At 38.3% G+C, this 19,081-nt stretch overlaps 1 protein-coding gene across 2 annotated transcripts in view; it reads left to right on the top strand.

Annotated features, from left to right (window-relative positions):
- Nucleotides 1-18,960, top strand: part of MRPL13 (mitochondrial ribosomal protein L13) — a 27,956-nt gene extending 8,996 nt beyond the window's left edge. Inside the window, exons 5-7 of one of the 2 annotated variants that reach the window (XM_059482431.1) lie at nt 4,627-4,713; nt 5,033-5,154; nt 18,329-18,960. In XM_059482431.1, the coding sequence (XP_059338414.1) occupies nt 4,627-4,713; nt 5,033-5,154; nt 18,329-18,353 (234 nt within the window). In that variant the 3' untranslated portion in view covers nt 18,354-18,960. Of the gene's footprint in view, nt 1-4,626; nt 4,714-5,032; nt 5,159-18,328 lie in introns of those variants that run through there. The other variant, XM_059482508.1, reaches the window with a different exon arrangement.
- The last annotated feature ends 121 nt before the right edge of the window (nt 18,961-19,081 follow it).

The following is a 19,081-nucleotide window of genomic DNA, read 5'->3' as shown; positions in this document are numbered from 1 at the left end:
TTCTTGACTTTAAAAAAAAAACTTGAAGAAGTTTTATTTAGCTGCAAAACTGCTGATTGGCATGAGATCTGCACTTTCAAAATTAGACTTCTAGGTACTTGATACAGAAAGATTAAAAGATGTAGTTTTAAATCTCAGATTTGAGAGGGAGCAAAGATTACCTGAAAAAAATCCTGGGAAAATCTTAAGACTTTTCATTTAAATGCCTGCAAAATAATGTTGTCAGATCTAATCAGCAGAAGTATATAGTAATCATGTGAGGACAGAGTTTTCAATCAGTTTTTCTCTGACTTGTGATTTGAAAGGTAGGCAAAACTCAGCTTAATTTTTTTTTTCTGACTGCATCAGAAACTTGACCCCAGAAAAGAAAAAGAAGAAATTGCATTTGGTTAAGACCAAATGCTCAGTGAGAAGATTGACCTTTGCAGTATTCAGAGGCTGTATTGCCTGTGACAGAGAAATAATGGGCAATAATTTTTCAGAGTGAATGTTACCTGCTAGGGAAGATTATTAAGTGAAGCAGGGTGGCTCAGTGGAAATGTGCTGGGAGGGAGCCTCCAGGGGTGTCCAGGTTTTGGTTTGTTCAGCTGCTGGCACTGATGTGAAGGGGTTTAAAATGTTCTAATTCTCCTTTTGAATGCCCTTTAGCAACTGCTTGCATGTAAAGACTTGCCATTATATCTGCCTAATAATGGGCTTTTGAAGAAAAGCTCAGACAGAAAGCACAGTTAAATCTTGCTGTTGCTATTTGAGAATTTATTTTCTTTCCATTAGTAAGGGATAGTTGCTAGAATAATATGTAAATGCTAGAAGTCAGTTACTGAAACACTAGAAGGAGTAGCATTTTCTTCTATTACAAGGGAGTAGTGTGTTTTAATTAAGTAGAACAAAACTTCAAAGACTGGATTAGTAGGCACACAAGTTAGTGTTGCATGAGGAGGAGAACATTCTATCTCAAAACCTCTAGGTCATCTGAGTAAGTCTTGGAACTGACTTGGTCATTCTCTTCATAGGACACAAAAATAAATGCTTGTATTAAAAAGTCTTAATCCATTCCTTATTTTTGAGTCAAGTTAATAATTTAAAGAAAACATTAAGCTTCCACATTTTTGTTAAGTGGAAGCAGCAGTGGAAAGCCAAATTACATCCATGTGCATGAAGTTTAATTTGTCTGCGACCAAATTATTTTTATGGTAGTATTGAGTAAATTCACTCTTGCTTGTACAAGTTGTACTACTTGCACAACTGTCAGAGGTAGAAAGTTCTTTGTGTTGTATTTTATAATGTGTGGGTGAAAACAATATTGTATACAGAACTGAAAACCATGGACTGGTAGAAGGAAGATGTGCCAAACTGTACCTCCAAGTAACTGCTGTATCTTGAAATTCTTCTAGGGTTATTTTGGTATGCCCTGTAATTAATCACTTTGTTTTCTCTGGAGCACTGTGTCCTTCCCATGTTCTAGAGTTGCTTCCTCTTGATTATTGGACTTAATTCAGCTGTTAGGGTAGACTTTCTTCTGGAAATTCAGCCAATTATTGTGTGCTTCTCAGTGCTAGGAGTGGTATTGCTCTGTTGATTTCCATCTTTACAGTATGTTTTATCTGGCAAAGAATCTTTCTCAGAACTCGTCTCCACCAGACATAGTGTACTAGTAGCACATAAGCCAAAGTTTGTCACAAAAATTATAATGTTTGGGACTCACAGTGTTTCAAATAAATGCATTTTAATTTATTTGTACTCATAAAATGTATTAATAGTTGTAAGGGACTGAAAGTGCAATGGTTTTAATACAGCTGCCTTCTGATTGATTTCCTTCTAATTAGCCCTTTAAATTGGAAACTAAAAGAATAGTGTCATATAACTGTGTTACTGAGACCATGTCTATGCTGTAAGTGTATAAATTAGCCAAACTGAAAAAAAGGTATTGCAATATTCAAGATGACAATTGCAATTAGAGCCAGTGGGAACTTTGTAATTCAAAAAAAACCAGGGCAAACAGCATCCCTGTAGTGTAAAAATCCCCAAATACTAACACTGGGGAGGCTGTGTGCTTCTGATGGTGGATGTCTTTACCTGATGGAGAAAGAGTTATGGTCTTTAGGAATAAGTATTTATGAGGATATGGAATTTTATGTATTTATGAGGATGTGGAATTTTACACATTGCCAGTACTAAAGATAAAGTAGTGGGGGAGGAGGCAGTGAGAGTCCATGAAAAACTGAATAAACTCTTAAGCTGTGCTAATCAATTTCAAAATAAGATCAAGGTTGCAGTGAGACCTGTGTGTGGGTAGAGCTCTCTGCCAGTCTGAGATTCCACAGAAAACACTAGCTTTTTTAACTTTCATGTAAAATTAAACTCTTGCTATTTTAATAGCTCAAAGTAAGCATAATGACATAGAAAGCTGTAAGGTTTTTCTTTTATTAGAAGTGTATTACAAGCATGTAAAAAAAGGGTTTTTTATTGTTAATTCCTGAAAGAAACAACATGTTCTAATGTGTGTTTTCAGGGAGCATGGAATCTGAGTTTGGGTTTTGTGTGAGTTCAGTAGCAGATTTGAAGATCCATACTTTTTTATTTAGGGTTGGTTTACTTTTAGTAAAACTTGAGCATGTTCAGGTAACAGAAGAGCCCTTACTTAACACCTTGCAGGTATTGTTGGTTGGATCTGCCTTTTCTGTGACACAGCCTTACTCAAGGTGCAAAAGCAATCTGTACAACTTAAGCCTGTGCTTTACTGATTTTTTTGACTTGACACCACAGCAGTGAAAGTGGAGTTGTCGCTGTAGGCAGAATTTTGGGCAAGAAGTTGGATGTAAACTTGGTCTTTCCAGTAGCTGGGTTTGGATTTATTTTGGCTTGTTGAGGAGTCTTTGAGGCAGAAGTTAAGATGAAGGAATTTTTCCAGCGCTACCTTCTGTGTCCTGGCTCCCTGTTTAGCCTTCTGCTCTGTAGCTGGACTAATGACCTTGCAGTAAATCAGAATCCTGGGCTGCTTTCAAAGCAGCATGGCCAGCAGGGTGGGGGAGGTGATTCTCCCCCTGTACTCCACTCTGCTGAGGCCCCACCTGGAGCACCCTGTCCAGCTCTGGGGCCCCAGCACAGGAAAGGCATGGATGTGTTGGAGCAGCTGCAGAGGAGGGCCACAGAAATGATGGGAGGGATGGAGCACCCCTCCTAGGAGGAGAAATTGAAAAAGTTGGAGTTGTTCAACCTAGGGAGGAAAGGACTCTGGGGAGAGCTTATTGTGGGCCTTCCAAGTATATAAAGGGGGCTTACAGAAAAGATGGGACAGATCTTTTATCAAGACCTGTAGTCACAGAACACATAGTATACTGACCTAAATGAATTATAGTTTGTTCTACAAGCATGAATAACTTTTATCCCTAAAAAGCATTAGTTTTCATCTTTGATTTTTAATACATGCTTATTAATTTTTATTAGAGAAGGTATCAAAACTGTATATTAATCTGCATGGCGTGCTGTATTTCTCCTGTCATCTTGATTCATTGCATTTGTCCACAGATTTATGGTACTGGCTGCATAACACCTGAAAATCTTAAGTTCCACCTGAGAACTTGGTGATTGTCTCTAAAATTTCAATTGAACCCTTTAGTTAATTTTATAAAAATAAGTTATTTTGCTCAATACACTTTGGAAAATATCCAGGTGCCTGCGAATTTTGTGCTTAGTGCCCTGCATTTCAGTGTGGTTTATTGGCTTGAGCTTGGTGCTGCCTTAAGCATGCCTGGGTGGTTTTGGATTTGGAGCTAGTTTGTATCCAGGTGTCCTGGAGCAAACATTTTACTAAGAAAATTGCGCGTAGGTCTAGTTCTAAGTGCTTTGCTGTCCTTCATGAAACCTTTTCTCTCTCCTGCAGTTGTGTTGTAAATGTAAAATTATTTTACATTTACAAATGTTCCCCTTCTGGATGAAGTCCATAACAATGTGGTTTGTATTTAAATAAAAGGCATCTTTGCTAGAGTCCAAGAGAAAATCCTGTTGAAATTTGTTTACTTTACAATGAGCATCATCTAGAGTGGATGTACAAATTCTATTCGTTACTGATGTTTAGAAGTGAGATTGTTCATCTGGAACTAATAGCAAGGGTTATAAATATAAATAGTAAGTTTGTAATGCTGTGTTTTGGTATGTCAGCTTTGCTGAAGGTACAAAGCATTAATTATAAAAGTGTTTTAAACACATCAAATTACACTGTTAAACTAGTTGCTGGGAGCACTTGGGAAATTCGCTTAAGCACTTTTTTTTTTCTAAACAATGTGTGTATGTAAATGTGAAAATACAGAGTTACCACAAGCTTTTCAATTCTTTGAAGATCATGCACAGTCATCCACAAAAAATGCTAAATATAGCTCTTAACTTTCTAAACTGAAATTTTCTACATGAGTCTTAAAATAAGTGTATATATGACAAGGAATAACTATTTTTTTTTTTTAAATTTAAGTCTAGAGCTCCTTCTGAATGTGGTGCCAGAATTCCTCAGGCTGAAGGATCACTAAGAGCTTCAATGATGAACAGTGTGGACAGATGGAAACACTATTAATCTATTTCATGTTATGGGTAACCTCCCTGATTATTTGTTACTATGTTACCTTTCCTCAGATTGTTAAACTGGCTGTTTATAGAATGCTTCCAAAAAACCTTCAGAGAAGAACTCTGATGCAGAGGCTACACCTGTTCCCCGAAGATGTGAGTAGCCATGCAGTTACATTTTCATCCTTGTGCTGTATAGAGGTGAAGAGGGAGTGTTTACAATAGCACCCGTGTCATAAGCAAGTAAATGAAAAGAAAAATCCCACTTCTTTTTTATATATATATATATTTATATGTAGTTGGGGTGTTTTCCATATTATTTCACAGAGATTCAAGATGTATGAGATTGGTGTAGTTAAGTCAAACACTTATCATGAAGAATGCAGTACTATTGACAAATTTTGGTCTGGCTTTGTGGGCAGGGGTGTTGTTTGTAAAACATTCATGTAGTTAAGACTATTCTCCCCTGTCTCAGGTTATTCCAGAAGATATAGAGAAGAACCTTCTACAAGAGATTCCTCAGCCACGTGCAGTCCCCAAGAGGTTGGATGAATATACACCAGAAGAAATTGCTGCCTTTCCGAAGGTTTGGACTCCGTAAGTATCTTACATTTTTTAAGAGGACACATTGACTGAATATGTATTATATAGGCTCCCACATTATTAGTAAGAAAAAGTAGTCATTCTTCTCTTTAGGAAATTTTTTTTTGAGAGATGAGGTCATTAAAGCAAAGAGCAATGGTTGCTAAAATTTTCTATTTCTGGTTTGGTTTTTTTTTTTATAAGAACAGTTTTACTTAAAATGTTATGTTTTCAACTCCCTGCTTCATCAAAATGAAGAAAGTAAAAAACCTTCATTACCTGGTTTGAGTTGGATGTGCTCTATAATGCATAACTGTTAGCCATAGCCAAAGGAAATGCCACTCAGGTCTGTAAACTTTCAAAAGCTTATTAAAAATCACTTCCTCACCTCAGATAATACTAAAATATGTCTGCATCCATTCTGTGTAATGGAAGCACTTCTGTGTTACAGTGTCTGTTCAAAGGAACAGAATCCAGCAAATACATTGCACCTTTTTCTTAGCTGAAACGGGGAGATCAGTTTTGACTTCTAACCTATGTCAGTGGTAAAACTTGGTGTATTTGCTTTTATCCTCAATACTGAATGGAGCTGAAATTCCTGAGACCTCCTGGTTTCTATGAGATTTCTGTGGATTAGCCCTGAAGAAGTTTAGATTCTGCACCATTGACCAGAATTCTGCAGTACACTACAGTAAAGCTGATAAGCCTGTTCCTGTTATATGGTGTACTATAGTCTTCTGTAACTGTCTTTAGTATGAAAACTGATACAGGTTCTCCACAATAATTTAGCTTGAATGAGGAGCTGGCACTTAGTTTTAGCTCACTAATTGGGAATGTCTGTATTGTCAAAGGAAATAGAGTTGTGCTGACATAGCTTTTAAAATGCATTTCTTTGTCCCCACACACTACCATAGTTCATCTTCTTAGGACTGGGCCACCTTAACTGTGTTGATTTGCAGGTGTGTGTGGCAGAGGACAGATGAACTTGATGCCATCTAATTTAGTCATTGCTGTCAAACTAAGTTTTGTAATATCTTCATGTCAGCATATTAACTTTGGGGAAAATCTGCAGGTAAGAACACTCCTGCAGTTAGAATTCCCCTCCCATAATTTCTTGGAGCAATCCCTCTGGAGGAATCCAAACCACAGAGAAAATAAGCATCCTCTTTTTTGTATCTTTCTGTCCTCTGTAGTCTCATCTGGATTGATTGCTGGTAACTGCACTCTGTATATACAATCTTACTCCTTGCAAATTATGGGGGCTGGGGAGTGCAACTGCCTTGGAAATCATCTAGCAGATTTGGAGGCTTTCAGCTCAGTGCTTCTCCTGTGGGAGAGCTAGGGAGCTCAAGTGGGTATTATGGTGAGAAAAACCAGGGAATAGGTGGACCTGAGAGGAACAGAATACTGGGTGTAAAATGAGTGAGAGAATGTTAAAGAAACATGGAGGTGGTGGGGTAGGGAAAAACAAATGGGAGTTTGGGAGAATTTTAATGCTCTTGAGTGTAGAGACTGGGGCAGAAGTTTCCCTTCAACCAACTTCTCCATCTAGAGCCACATTTAAAGGCTTGGAGACACACCTAACCCTTGCTGTGTCAGACTTTTGTCCCACCTGCTTTTATGCTCCCAGGAGCTGGTAAGATCTAGCAGAGGGAGAAGAATGAAGATGGTTATCTTCCATCTCTCTGCTAACTGCGGGGCTCATCACTGGTGTGATTTTGGCTTCTTGTCCTGGCCTGCAACCAGGCCATTGTTGGTGTCACATAAATTTTAATTTAACCTTCAGCTCAATTTTTTACCAGTTTTGATCTTGGGAAGAGTTTCCAATATGAAGTAATGGGAAAAATAGTAATGTTTTTCCTGTCTGAATGAGAAAGTGTATTTTGATTTTCTGGCATTCAGATTCTTCCTGCCTTATGTGACTTTTGGTTTTAATTATTATTTATCTTCCATGAAGTTTTGAGCCTGGTGACCAACGTAATTACCAAAGAGAAGACGCTCAAAATGAAATGAAATATCTCTGAGAGTGATTAGAAAAGGGAGGAGTGAGAGGGAGGCAGGGTTAATGGTTCAGCTTCTTTCTACAGAAAAAAAATAGTTGATATTAGCCCTTTAAGATACCTGTATGCTTTAAGGGAAAAGATCAAATGAAAAGCAGAGCTTAATTAAAGGTATGTAAGTCTGTAAATACAGATTGTAAGTCTATAAATACAGATAAACACAATTATGAGTAAAAAATTAATCTTTGAGGTTTTACATTAAAACTTATACTCAAGAAATGTACCTTACTGTATATAAGCCAGACATAGGATAGATAATAGGGAATGAATGTAAATAGCTGAATTTATGTGAAAATTTACGAATATTGGGGGGAAAATACCCTTTTTCTTTTTAATTTGAAATAATAATGTAAATTTTCATTTGGAATGTGAAGAATGTGCTCAGTGCTGCTAATGTTATTGGAAATTTTTGCTATATTTTGTGTTAAAATGTCTTGCTAGAGAGGGTTCTTTAAAGGCTGTTGTGCTGGTAGTTGGAGACTGACCCACCACAGAGAAAGACACAGTGTGCAAGTGGGACACTAAAATAGAGAAATAGTTTTAAGGAAATTGCAGGTGTGGAAACCCAGCACATCGTTAGGTTTTCAGTGGTAAGCATTCCCATCACCTCTCCTTCCACCACGACAGGACATCAAGAGGGATCCTGCTCCATGAAAGGGGAGAATTCAAAGTCTGGATATTCCTGGTCAGAGAAGCTTTCCTTGAGCATTCTTTCCTTTTATTCCTAATTGGAGCCAACTGGCTTTCCAACTTGTGCAGAGGTTCTGACTTAGATCCTCCGTGGAGAGGTCTGAAGTAAGTGGGACAGAAAACCATGTAGATACAGGAAAGTAAATTATGTCTGTTCCAGACATATTTCAAGGTGAAAAAGATCAAAAACAAGTTCATTTGACAGAGTTTGATCTTGTACTGTGAATGAAACTTTTATTTCAAATGTGTTTGAAATTTCAGATTGTATGTCTTTTAAATGAGTTTTAAACAGAAATCATCACAGAATTCACCAAGTACATATGACTAAGCAAACAATTCTGTTCCTTGAAAGCAAGGATACATCAGATTCATGGGCACATTTTCCTGTTATATACCATTTGAAAGTTGTTTAACTGTCTGGGTATATATGTGTTTTGAGACAATTTTAAAGGCAGGAAATTGTACTTCAAAAGTATTTAAATAAGAATGTTACCAGAAACAGCAGCCCTGTGTTGTTCCAGTGAGATGGATGCATTCCTGGGAGTTTCCCTTAAGAAAGCAGAGCGGTCTGATTGCATAGAGTGTGCTTGGGCTGGTGCTGGTGTGCAGACTGAGTGCCTGGTCCACTGCCAGCCCTCCTAGGAGCTCCCCTCGGGCCAGACAGCTGCTTGCTTGGCCTTGGGGGAACAAGTTCTTCCACACTTCTGAAGTTTTCAAAACTTGATATATTGTAAACTCTGCAAATTGCTTTTTGAAAACCAAACACCTTCTTAATGTTTATATTTCTGAGTAACTTTCCTGATTTCTGCCCCCATCTGTACATCCTGCTTTGAGGCAGGGAGTTGCAGAGCCTGGTCTGAAGCCATGGTTTTGTTCAGCCAAGCAGCATGGCTTAGGCAGGGTCCCAGTACTGACACTGCTTGTCATCTCCATGCCATGGCACACAGATTCCTGGAAGTTCGTCAGCAGCACTCTGTGGCTTTGAAAGCAGAAAATCACAGTGTTCTCAGACAGAAGTTTGTAGGTGGTGAAACACAAGCATATTGGATGCCTGTGAACTGCAGATGGCTCTGATAATCCTCTTACATATTCTGTCACTCCAGTTCCTCCCCAGTTTTGCCTTGCCAGGCTCAAGCAACCAGAAGCCACCTGTGATGTTCCCAGGCACTGGGAACAAATGGGCACTGGTAAACAGAAAAGCTTTTGGGTTAAAAATCCTTTCAGCCACCACTTCCTTTTCTGTTTTCTTAGAAAAACTGCAGCAGTAATTATCTTGCACTATTCTACAATTTCTAGTGCAAGTTTCTGGTTTTAGTTACATGCATTATTTCTGGAATGTAGTAATTGAGCAGAAAAAGAAGCCAGAGATATCCTGATTATGTGCCTGAAAGGATGTTCTAAACAGTACTTTTATATGTGCAAGGTGCTAACAGGTTTTATTAGGATTTTTGTCTCTTAATTTCTTCTGATAACTTCATGAGGAGCAGACACCAAAAGACACTCCACATTATATTGCATAGAGAAATTACCTTTGGAGTATTCCCAGTGATTTGCTGTGTTACAAATTATAACTTGCAGTTTTTACTAAGTTTATAATGTTTTTTTTTCTCCCTACAATGACGTATGAGGTAAAATAAAGGAAAAGAGTGATCACTCTAGTTACCCTGAGAAGAGCAGAGGGAAAGCCATAAAGCCGTCTCTAAAGATGGTGAGGTCTTGAGCCATTTTTGTAAGAACCATCTCAAGTTTATTTATTAGCCTTTAAAAATTTGGTACCAAATTAAATTTCTCCAGTCATTTTCTTAGAGTGTGTCATTTTCTTAGAGTGTGTCTGCAGCTTCTTAGGATTTGTATTGTGTTTTATATTATGCCTCACTAGGTAATACTTGGTTTTTATCTTGGGCTAAGTATTCCCCCTCCAACTTGAGTGCTCATCTTCTCTCACAAAGCAGACCTAGCATGTAGCAGTGTTGAGAGAAGACTTGGCCCACACAAACTTCTGTAAAAGACTGCAGCCAGTCTTACTTTTTCCTAAAAAACAAACTGTATAAACTAGGAAAAAGCTATCCTGCCAATCCAGCCCAGTTCTGTTCCAATGTACTCTTTGAGGAGTCCCTCTGGCAGTTCATTTTCTGTGGCCTTTTTGCCTCTTGGTAGAAATTACATGAACTAACTGGAGATCATTAATCCCCAATCAAATCTAGTAACTATCACTGGTAAATTTTGGGGTTTTTTTATTAGTGAGGGTATAAAATGTCTCAGAATTTTGTGTAGCAGATTTGTGTTCATTTAAGAGGAGATTTGGAGGTAAGCAAGTCCCACATTTCAGACTACCAGAACTGGATCTAAATTCCTGTGCAAAAAGCCACACAGGTACTTAAGAAGAAAATTGCTCTCCTCTTCATTAGGTTTTAGCTGCAGGCAGCACCTGGACACTAATCAAGAAGGGTCAGTAACTCAGTCATCTTAAAAATCCAGTGCATCCATGTTCAGATTGTTTAGCCTATTGAACTCAATTACTGGCTTTTCTCTGGCATGCCTAAAACAGATCAGTGCTCCTGATTCTCATACTCTTTACCTGGGGGCAGCTTAGGTTGTTTCTAAAACAAGAGTTGAAGGTAAGAGATAACAAATGGGTAACTGGGCCCTTTTATTTGTACTTTCTGAAGAGGCTCACAAAAATAAAGTTCCAAAGCTACTTTCCCTTTCCCTTAAAACCTGTTTATCTCATATGTGAGAATAGAAACTAAATCAATGGAAATTTGACAAGGAGTAGGAGAATGGTTGTATATGATACTGTTGAACTGCTTGCCCAGATGAAATTAGAGTTAGATTAATTTTTAATCACTTTTATAAATGTCTAGATTTCCTTTTTTCACTTCTGTGGCTGACAGTAAGTCTGGAAAATATTTCACTATTCCTTCACCCACTTCTCTGTTTATTTGAAGAATAACGTAATTCTTTGTCCAAAGCCGAGTGTACAGTGCTGCTCTGTATGCAGCCCTATAGTTTTTAGCAGAATGTATCACTAAAAAAGTAACCTTCTGTTTTCAAAAAGCATCATCCTAACAAGATGAAGCTTACAAGTATATTCCATTGATTTATCTTTAATATTTTTCCAGACAGAATTCATATAAGCAAGGCCAAATTCAGGGAATTACAGTAAGTTTAAAGAAGCTTAGATCAATTTTTCTTAACTGAGGTTGTAACTACTTTATTTTAAATTTTAATAAGCCATTCTTCATTTCACTCAGAGTACCAAAATGCATATCAGATAACTTGATTTAAGGACCATTTTTAAAAATTACAACAAGTGCTACTTTTATGCAGAAAAAAGCAAACAAGTTGCACCTGAAAACCACAAAATATACATCTTAAGTTTTGTTTCTGCATAAAAGGATAAGTCACTATAGCTGCACTGTCATAGCAATATCACCTTTTGTTACTCTTGTTACAAAATGCAGCTTCTGTTACTGTTGTTTGTTCTCCAGGCAAAATAAGTTATACTTGTAGAAGTGCTTTTTAGGCAAGACAACAGTCTGCATGAGAACAACACTAACATGGAAACAGTAATTGTGCTCCAAGCAGAGGAATTGAGGGTTGATAATAGGCCACAGTGTGAATTGGAAATTTAGTGATAGTTGAAATATCATTAGTTATTTCACTGATGATTTTACCAGAGGCATAGAGCTAGCATGGGATAATAGGTGCACCTTGAGTAAGAAGAATGATTCTTGATTCTTCTCCCCCCCACCACCCCAGCACCAAACTGTTGGTGTTTGAGTATAACCACATAATGTGGTTTTCCAGGGAATGATAGCAATGTCTGATCCTTGAGTTTTGATTTACTAGTGTGGTTAGTGAAAAAGATGAAATGTGTTCAGAAATCCCCTCTAGCTATAGTCCCCTTACCTAATAGCATTGACTTTGGCACAACTTGCAGTGTTCCTGAAAAATACATACATTCCTCTTGTTTCAGAATTTACAGTAAATTTTGTCTGTGTGTTGAAGTTTTTCTATTAAAAAAAAACTTCAATACTCAAAATTTTATAGTTTATTAATAAAATAACTTTAAAATATGTGCCAGATAGACAACAGATTTCATGTTGTGTGTATTGTGTGCTAATTTTAAACAAAACCAAATTATTTGGAACCTTTTGTTTTAAGAAAAGGCTAAAAGCCACCTATTGCCCTTAATAAGCAGATATGAAAGATGAGCCATAGAACCATTCTGTGTAAGCAGACTTCTGTCATCAGTTAGCAATAATTCCACATTCCTGTGATGGTGATTTCCAGAATTATGGAGAAGAGCATCACAGTAATGCAGATTGAGTGTGCCTGCCAGCACAGAGTAATGGGTTCAGAGTGGCTGAGGGCTAGTAACTGGGATGATCAGCCCACAAAATCTTTTCACTAATTGGTCTTCCCCAATCTGTCATCCATTCAAAACAGTGTTGTTTATAAACTCCCCTAAATGAGACCTTTATGAGCTAGTGGATATTGTTAAATACTTTAAAAATTAGGGTAGGTTAGAAGTGCTTTAATACCAATTATTTCTTTGTTCTAATTTTTCAGCCAAGTTTGGAGAGATTTTATCCTTGTTGTTTCTTAAAATTCTTGAAACTTGTATAAGAAATCAGGGAGAACTGTAAAACTACACAGTCATGCTGAAGTCTCCTTCAGCTTTTTGAGGAACACTACACTGTTCAGGAAACAGGATGGGGAAAAGGGGAAAAAAGGCTGCTGGATAAAAAAGCTAACATAGCAGCCACAGACCTAAAACCCTCTGGGGTGAGTTACTCTTAAGACATATTGATAACTGTGAGTTAAGACCAATACTTTTTTGGTTTTGTTTTTGATAAATAACCTATGCAAATGGGAATCCTACCACACATTTAATTTTTCAGGTCATACAAAGTGTTGTACAGACTGTGAGTAGAAGAGATGGATGTGCCTTTCCTACATGATGGTTATTCATTTTAAGGGGGTTTTCATGCATCTGGTGTGCTTTCTCTCGTTCATGGAAGCACTAAAATCTTAACAGAATTCTAAGCATATACTCTTCAAATTTTACTCTTGTACCACGTCTCTCATCTCAGTCACTGTGTTAACCTGTGGCATTAGTTAGCCTCAAGGCACCAACCTTTTGCAGTGCTGATGCAAAATGTTTTCTGAACACTCCTTATTACTGCTGCTGAGAGTGCAGAAATTCCAGGGAACTCTGGGTCATGTGCTCCAATGATTGCCCACAGGTGAAGAGAAAATTGCAATTTGAGACAGAGCTTCCACAGCAGGTGTGCATTGCTGAGTCAAGAGCAGGTATTGACAGGTCACTTACTGTGCAGCACTGCCTGACTCCTCAGCAGAGGCAGGTTTGAAACCATTAGCAGTCATTAACACAGGCTTGCAAGCACACAAATGACTGCAACAATTCCATGAGATTTGACTTCATAAAACTTGTTTTGAAAAGTCCTAGACAATGCAGTGTAACAGCAAAGGCCTGTGAGTAGGGATTGTGGAGAGATGGCTATCCAGGGTTTTTGAGCTTGAAAGAAGATAAGGTCATGTTATCAATGCTGTTTATTAGCAGCATGCAATAGAAGAATCTAGGGAGATGTGACACTTCTTTTGGAAGAAGGAAGGGCAATGTTGACTACAAATTATATTGTAATAGCTAATCCCAGTGCATTTAGAAGTTCTAAGAAACAAAGTCATTTGGATTAAAATACATAGTTTTGAAGAGGTATTCTGAGTAATTAAAAGTGAAGAGATTTATTTTTTAAATATCGTCTACATTGTAAAATAACTGCTGTATGTCTAGAATAGACAGTATATATAACTCTGCTGCCGTACCTTTATTATTTCTTTGAGGTTAGTAATGCTAACCTGTCTGCTCTAAGATGCTACAAGGTTTTAGCTTGTTTGCCTAGAAATAAGATGGTGAAGTTGTCCTGTATATTTTTGAAATCAAGTTAGTTGTACTATAACACAGACTAGTGATTACTTAGATTTGGCCTTCATAGAGTAACACACACCCCCCTTATTTTATTTTTTCTGAGGCTGTTTTACCTCCACAAAGCATTGCTAGGCAAAGGGAAACATCAGTGCTGGAATGTGCTGACAAGAATTTAATAAAGATGGAGCTGTGCAGCAAGTCTATTCAGAACTGATTGAAATAAATATTCACTCCAGGAGTTGAGAGTTGAACACATTAAACTATTGCAGAGGGTCTCTGTCCTGTCCTTCCCCACAGGAAAAATACCCTTGAAAGAGGATATTTCACATCACACTGAAAAAGAATATTGAATGTGCTGTAAAGTGGGGGGTCCCATGATAGTTGCAGATGTGCAAGTAGGTCTTTTTGTGCTGATAGTTTCTGTTTGCCATCTGAGATGTTCAAAGGCTGAGGTCATAGCTTAGTGAGCATTTTTTCTGGCAATAGGGCTCAGTTTTAAGAATCATCCATCAATTTTCCTGCCTCTCCATTCTGCTTGTGTGGCAACAGAATGGAGAATCAGAGAGCTGACCTAGGTTAAAGACAACCTTGTTTTATGCAGCTGCACAACGGGGTGTGTGTATGCTGGAGTTGGTTGGAGTTGCTAGGAATCACATGTGTGTTCACCAAATTTCAGTATTAATTAATGACACAGATGCCAGCACTACACTCTGCAGTGCTTTTCAAAACATAACTGTAACTCCAAAATCTGCAGAGACACTGAAGAGAGAACTTACAATGGCAAGTTTTTGCCCAAGGACACAAGCCTCTTCAAGTCATCTTTAAAGTCCATAAAGAAGGGCAGAACTTCTTCATGTTCTAGGGTTTAGTTTGACCTCAGTCTTATTTCATGAAGTGGAGTACAGAGCAAAGAAGTTACTGTTTTCCTCTAAATGAGAAAACTCTCACAGTCCATTGTTTTTTTTCAACACTGCAGAGTGTAGGGCTGGCATCATTATCAAAAGACAACATTTATATGAAATACATTAATTCTGCCGAGTTTGGGGAATTCTCTACCAGTTACAGAGGGGACCACTAAGACCTTTTTGTTTTCCATCACAAAGGCTGATCCTAGAAGCTGGACAAAGGTGCAGGTTTATCTGTTCTGTAACTTTCAGTGGCTGTGAATTGTCAGCATTTTACATCAGCTGTATTTCTCTTTTGATAGCTGTGAATATGGATAAAAATTGGGAAAATTTATGGAATCACAGAATTGTGAGGTTTGGCAGGGACCTATGGTGGTGATCCAGTCCAACCCTCCTGCCAAGGCAGGTCCCCTAGAGCAGGTTACAAGGGAATGCATCCAGGTGGGTTTTGAGTGTCTTCAGAGAGAATCCATGATCTCCCTGGGCAGCTTTAACAGATTGAAAAGCTGTAATCAGAGTTCAGGACCAGCTCTTCAGTGCCTCTTGCTCAGTGGTAAATTATTTGTTGAGAGAAGCACTGAGAGGCCTCCTGTAACAAATGGGTTACTGATTTAATTTGCTGAGTATTTTGCTTAGAACTCACAGAACTGTCTTAACACTTTTTATGTGGAGTATAAAAATGTTAGTGAGACAAATATTTTTTACATATTTTGGTGGCAGACATCTGCTGCACAGACTAATATTGCATATTTTCAGTGAACCCATAATAGTTTGTGTTTCAGCATAGATTGCAGAGACATTGGTTCCCACATTCCCCCATTTCCCTTTGTCTTGGAGTCTCCTGTCACTATACAGCAAAGCTTTTTTTTCCCAAGAAGGTTACTTTAAAAATAAAAAGCAGAGGAGAAGCAGCTATGTGAAGTCTTGCCTTTGGGTGAATTTCTGAACTGTCTGTTCTAGGAGATAGCATTTCCTTTGTTTCGAGAGCATAAACTCTGGCCTTTGCTGAGGAAAGGCAAAAGCACTGCCATCAAAGAAGAAAACTCTCACATGGATTTGTGTCACTTATCAATGAGCAGTTACCCATTGATGCTCACAAGTGGTTCATAATTCTCTCTGAGTAGACAGCATTTTTGTGGCTTCATATTCTTCATCTGACAAAATGCCTATAACACTCCTGCCAAAGGCAGTGTTTTCCAAGCCTTAGCTTTCCTGGTGCCAAGAATTCTTCAAAAGCAGTCCAAAAGCCAAGTACTAGTGGGCATAAAAAGCCTACTGTGGCAATAGAAAAGGCTTTAAAAATTTTTGTATTTGTTCACCCAAGTGTTTCAGTGTGGAAAATCCTGTCTTTAAGCTTCATTAACTTCAGAAGACTGCAAACTAAGAGTCCAGTGTTTGATGCATTTTTATACATTTAAATTTTAAGACAATAAGCATTAAAGTTGAAATGCAGATTACAAGCAAGCAAGAAAAAAGATTTTCACTCCAGAACAAAGTGCTGTGAGACCTGTAGTTCTGCAGCACTCCAGCATAACCCTAGATGGAACTTTTAAGGGAGCCATTCATAGAAAAATGCAAAATCCTTTGAGCAATGTACAAGAGAATGGATTGGTCTCTCTAAAGACAGAGTAATAACTATAAGCTGCAAGACAAAGATGTCTTTGCCATGCTGTGTTGCCTGAAATCTTCCATCACTGTCCACCTGTCCAGGATGGATGTAGTGATAAAACTTCTAAGTCACTGCTGAGAATTTTTCAACATCCCATACTCCTACCACTCTACAAACAGTTTGATATAATGAAATACCTATTCTGGCATGCAGTGAGATCTGAGTAACAAAATGTGGAATGGCAGAGAGGCTGGAGCCAGAGGATGTTTAAGGTCCCTTCTGACCCAAAGCATTCTCTGATTCTATGAATATCTCCAAGTACTGAAGTCTGGGATTCTAGGAAATGTGATTTGGCTTCCCAGCACACACCAACCATCAAACAAGTCCAGCATTAAGCAAGTATGTAAACAGCATATATGGTGCTTGCAGCAGTTCTGTCATGCACAAAAGATACAAGTCCAAATATTAATACAGAATATGCTGTTTAAATGGGGCACAGAGCAGCTTTGTGATTCATCACAGTATGAACACTAGCTCTTCTTTATAGTTGTTCTGTAAAATTCACACAGTTTTATATGCTACTCTTGAAATAACACAAACTGAATTCCAGACTTGCTTCATGTGAGAACCTATGGGCTCATACAAGAGTTGTGTGGATGATTTCACTTTGCAGTGCTATTGCTTGGCAAAATCTGAAACCGCAACATAGGACTAAACAAGTATTGGATTTCTGTGAGGCATCTCAGCAGCCATTTGAACTCTCAGTCTTTAAAGTAAGCTGTCTGCTTCCATTGCTGTCTGCTTTTCATTTCCATTATTGAGCTGAATTACAGATAAAATGTACCGCCTTTGGAAATTCAACATGGTGACTCTAGTGGTTTGCAGGTTATCCTGTATACCAGAATTTTTCATTCAACTTCATGGCAAATCTCGCCTGTATTCCTTTAGATGTCTCTAAAACCTTTGTTAATACCTGTCTTGTTGAGTCCTGTGAATTCCCCAAGCTGCTTTGATTCTCAGATGAGAGGAGCAGTGAGGAGCATTGTGTTCCTGCAGGCTGCAGCTCTGTGTGGGATGGGGACTGTGAGGGGTGGCTGCTCCATGCTGGGCAAACATCAGGTGTGTCCTGGGCACCTCAGAGACCCTGACCTGCACTGAGTGACACTAGAGATGTCCTGGGCACCTCAGAGACCCTGACCTGCACTGGGTGACACCAGGCCTGTCCTGGGCACCTCAGGGACCCTGACCTGTGCTGGGAGTTTGGGAGTGACTGGGCAGAGTCCAGGATGTGCAGCTTCTCTGTAGGACATGGTAGGGACGTGGATGTGCATCCAGTCCGCAAACTCAGCATTTTAAAAGCCATAAGCTGCTCTGAGCTGTGCAGTTTCAGGCAGAATGTGGTTCCTGCAGCCTGTGGATGAATGGCAGGCAGGCAGGAAGAGAGATGTGCCTGAATAGGAGATCACAGAGGGTTGCAAACAGCAGTCAGCTTCTATCTGAATGTTTTCCACATCTGTCATCCAAGCAAAGGGGATTGCAGAACTTCTAAGATTCAAGTTAGGGGTTTTTTTAAATCATTGGTTTTAACTATTTTAGTAGTGTTGTGTTGGACTTTGCTGTTAAGTAAAACTTGCCAACTTATCCATGGATTATTCAGTTGTTAAAAGTGGAGCCAAATCAGTGTCTGTGTTTAAAGCCCTGTGAGACTGCATTCAGTTCAAGGTGCTTTTTTTTTTGCTTAGGAAAGTAGGAGTGACCAACTAGTCCTGATGTCTGTAAATTCTTAGAGATCTTAGTAAATATCTTTAATTTGTTCTGTCTTGTTTGTGTAATCCATAAAATATTCTGAGTCAAAAAAAACTTCACCAGAGTGAGGAAATAAAACTAGATGAGGCTGCTACTACAGCCTTAAAGCAAAACCACTGCAGTGAACATGCATTTCTTAAAATACTTTTTTTTTTCCCCACAGACCTAAAGATTTTCGAAGGAAGTAATAAGAATGAAAGAAGTGCCATCAAGAGTGTCTCTCCTCCTTCAAAGAAAATTCTTCTAATATTGAAGCATCTGTGTGGCTCAGTCAGCCCTTCTATACTGAATGTTTCTGACAGCTGTTAGTAAATTTGGCTTGGTAAGATTATAGAAATCACTGTATTTGAAACAGCTAAGATTAGGTATTATCTTGTCAATGCCATCTGTACTCTGTATTGTATGATCTGATATTTTTTCATGACATTTGATTTAATACTGTTATTAAAGAATGAATACCTTTGTAATGAGTACTTGCATCTCACAGAAACAATACACTGACTACTGCTATGAAGTAGCTCATTGCTGACAACCCAGTGTAGAGCAGATTTCCTCAAAGAGCTTGTTGAAATAACAGGTATTAAAGGCAGATCAACAGAGAGATACTTCTCCTTTTTTCCTCCTTCAGCCTCAATCTGATTTTCATTCAAGTCACAGGAACATGCCTTACCTACTTTAAAGAATATATTGCAGAACAGAGAAGCATTTTTATCATGAAAACTAAATGAGGAAACCAAACTTAAGTGTTGAATGGTGCAAAAAAAGTCTTAAAATTCACTTCACTTTTGCAAGCTACTTCCCTGAAATTCCTGTCTGCTTTCCTGCTCTGAAAACCCTCAAGCCAAAGGTGTTCTGGAGATAAGTAAAGCACCTGTTGTTTTCTGTGTAGTAGGAAATGCTGGTACATTGTGTGCCA

Source organism: Ammospiza nelsoni, chromosome 1 (genome assembly GCF_027579445.1).
Source record: "Ammospiza nelsoni isolate bAmmNel1 chromosome 1, bAmmNel1.pri, whole genome shotgun sequence".
NCBI lineage: Eukaryota > Metazoa > Chordata > Aves > Passeriformes > Passerellidae > Ammospiza > Ammospiza nelsoni.
Note: the sequence above shows the minus strand (reverse complement) of the source record. Positions and strands in the feature narration are given on the sequence as shown.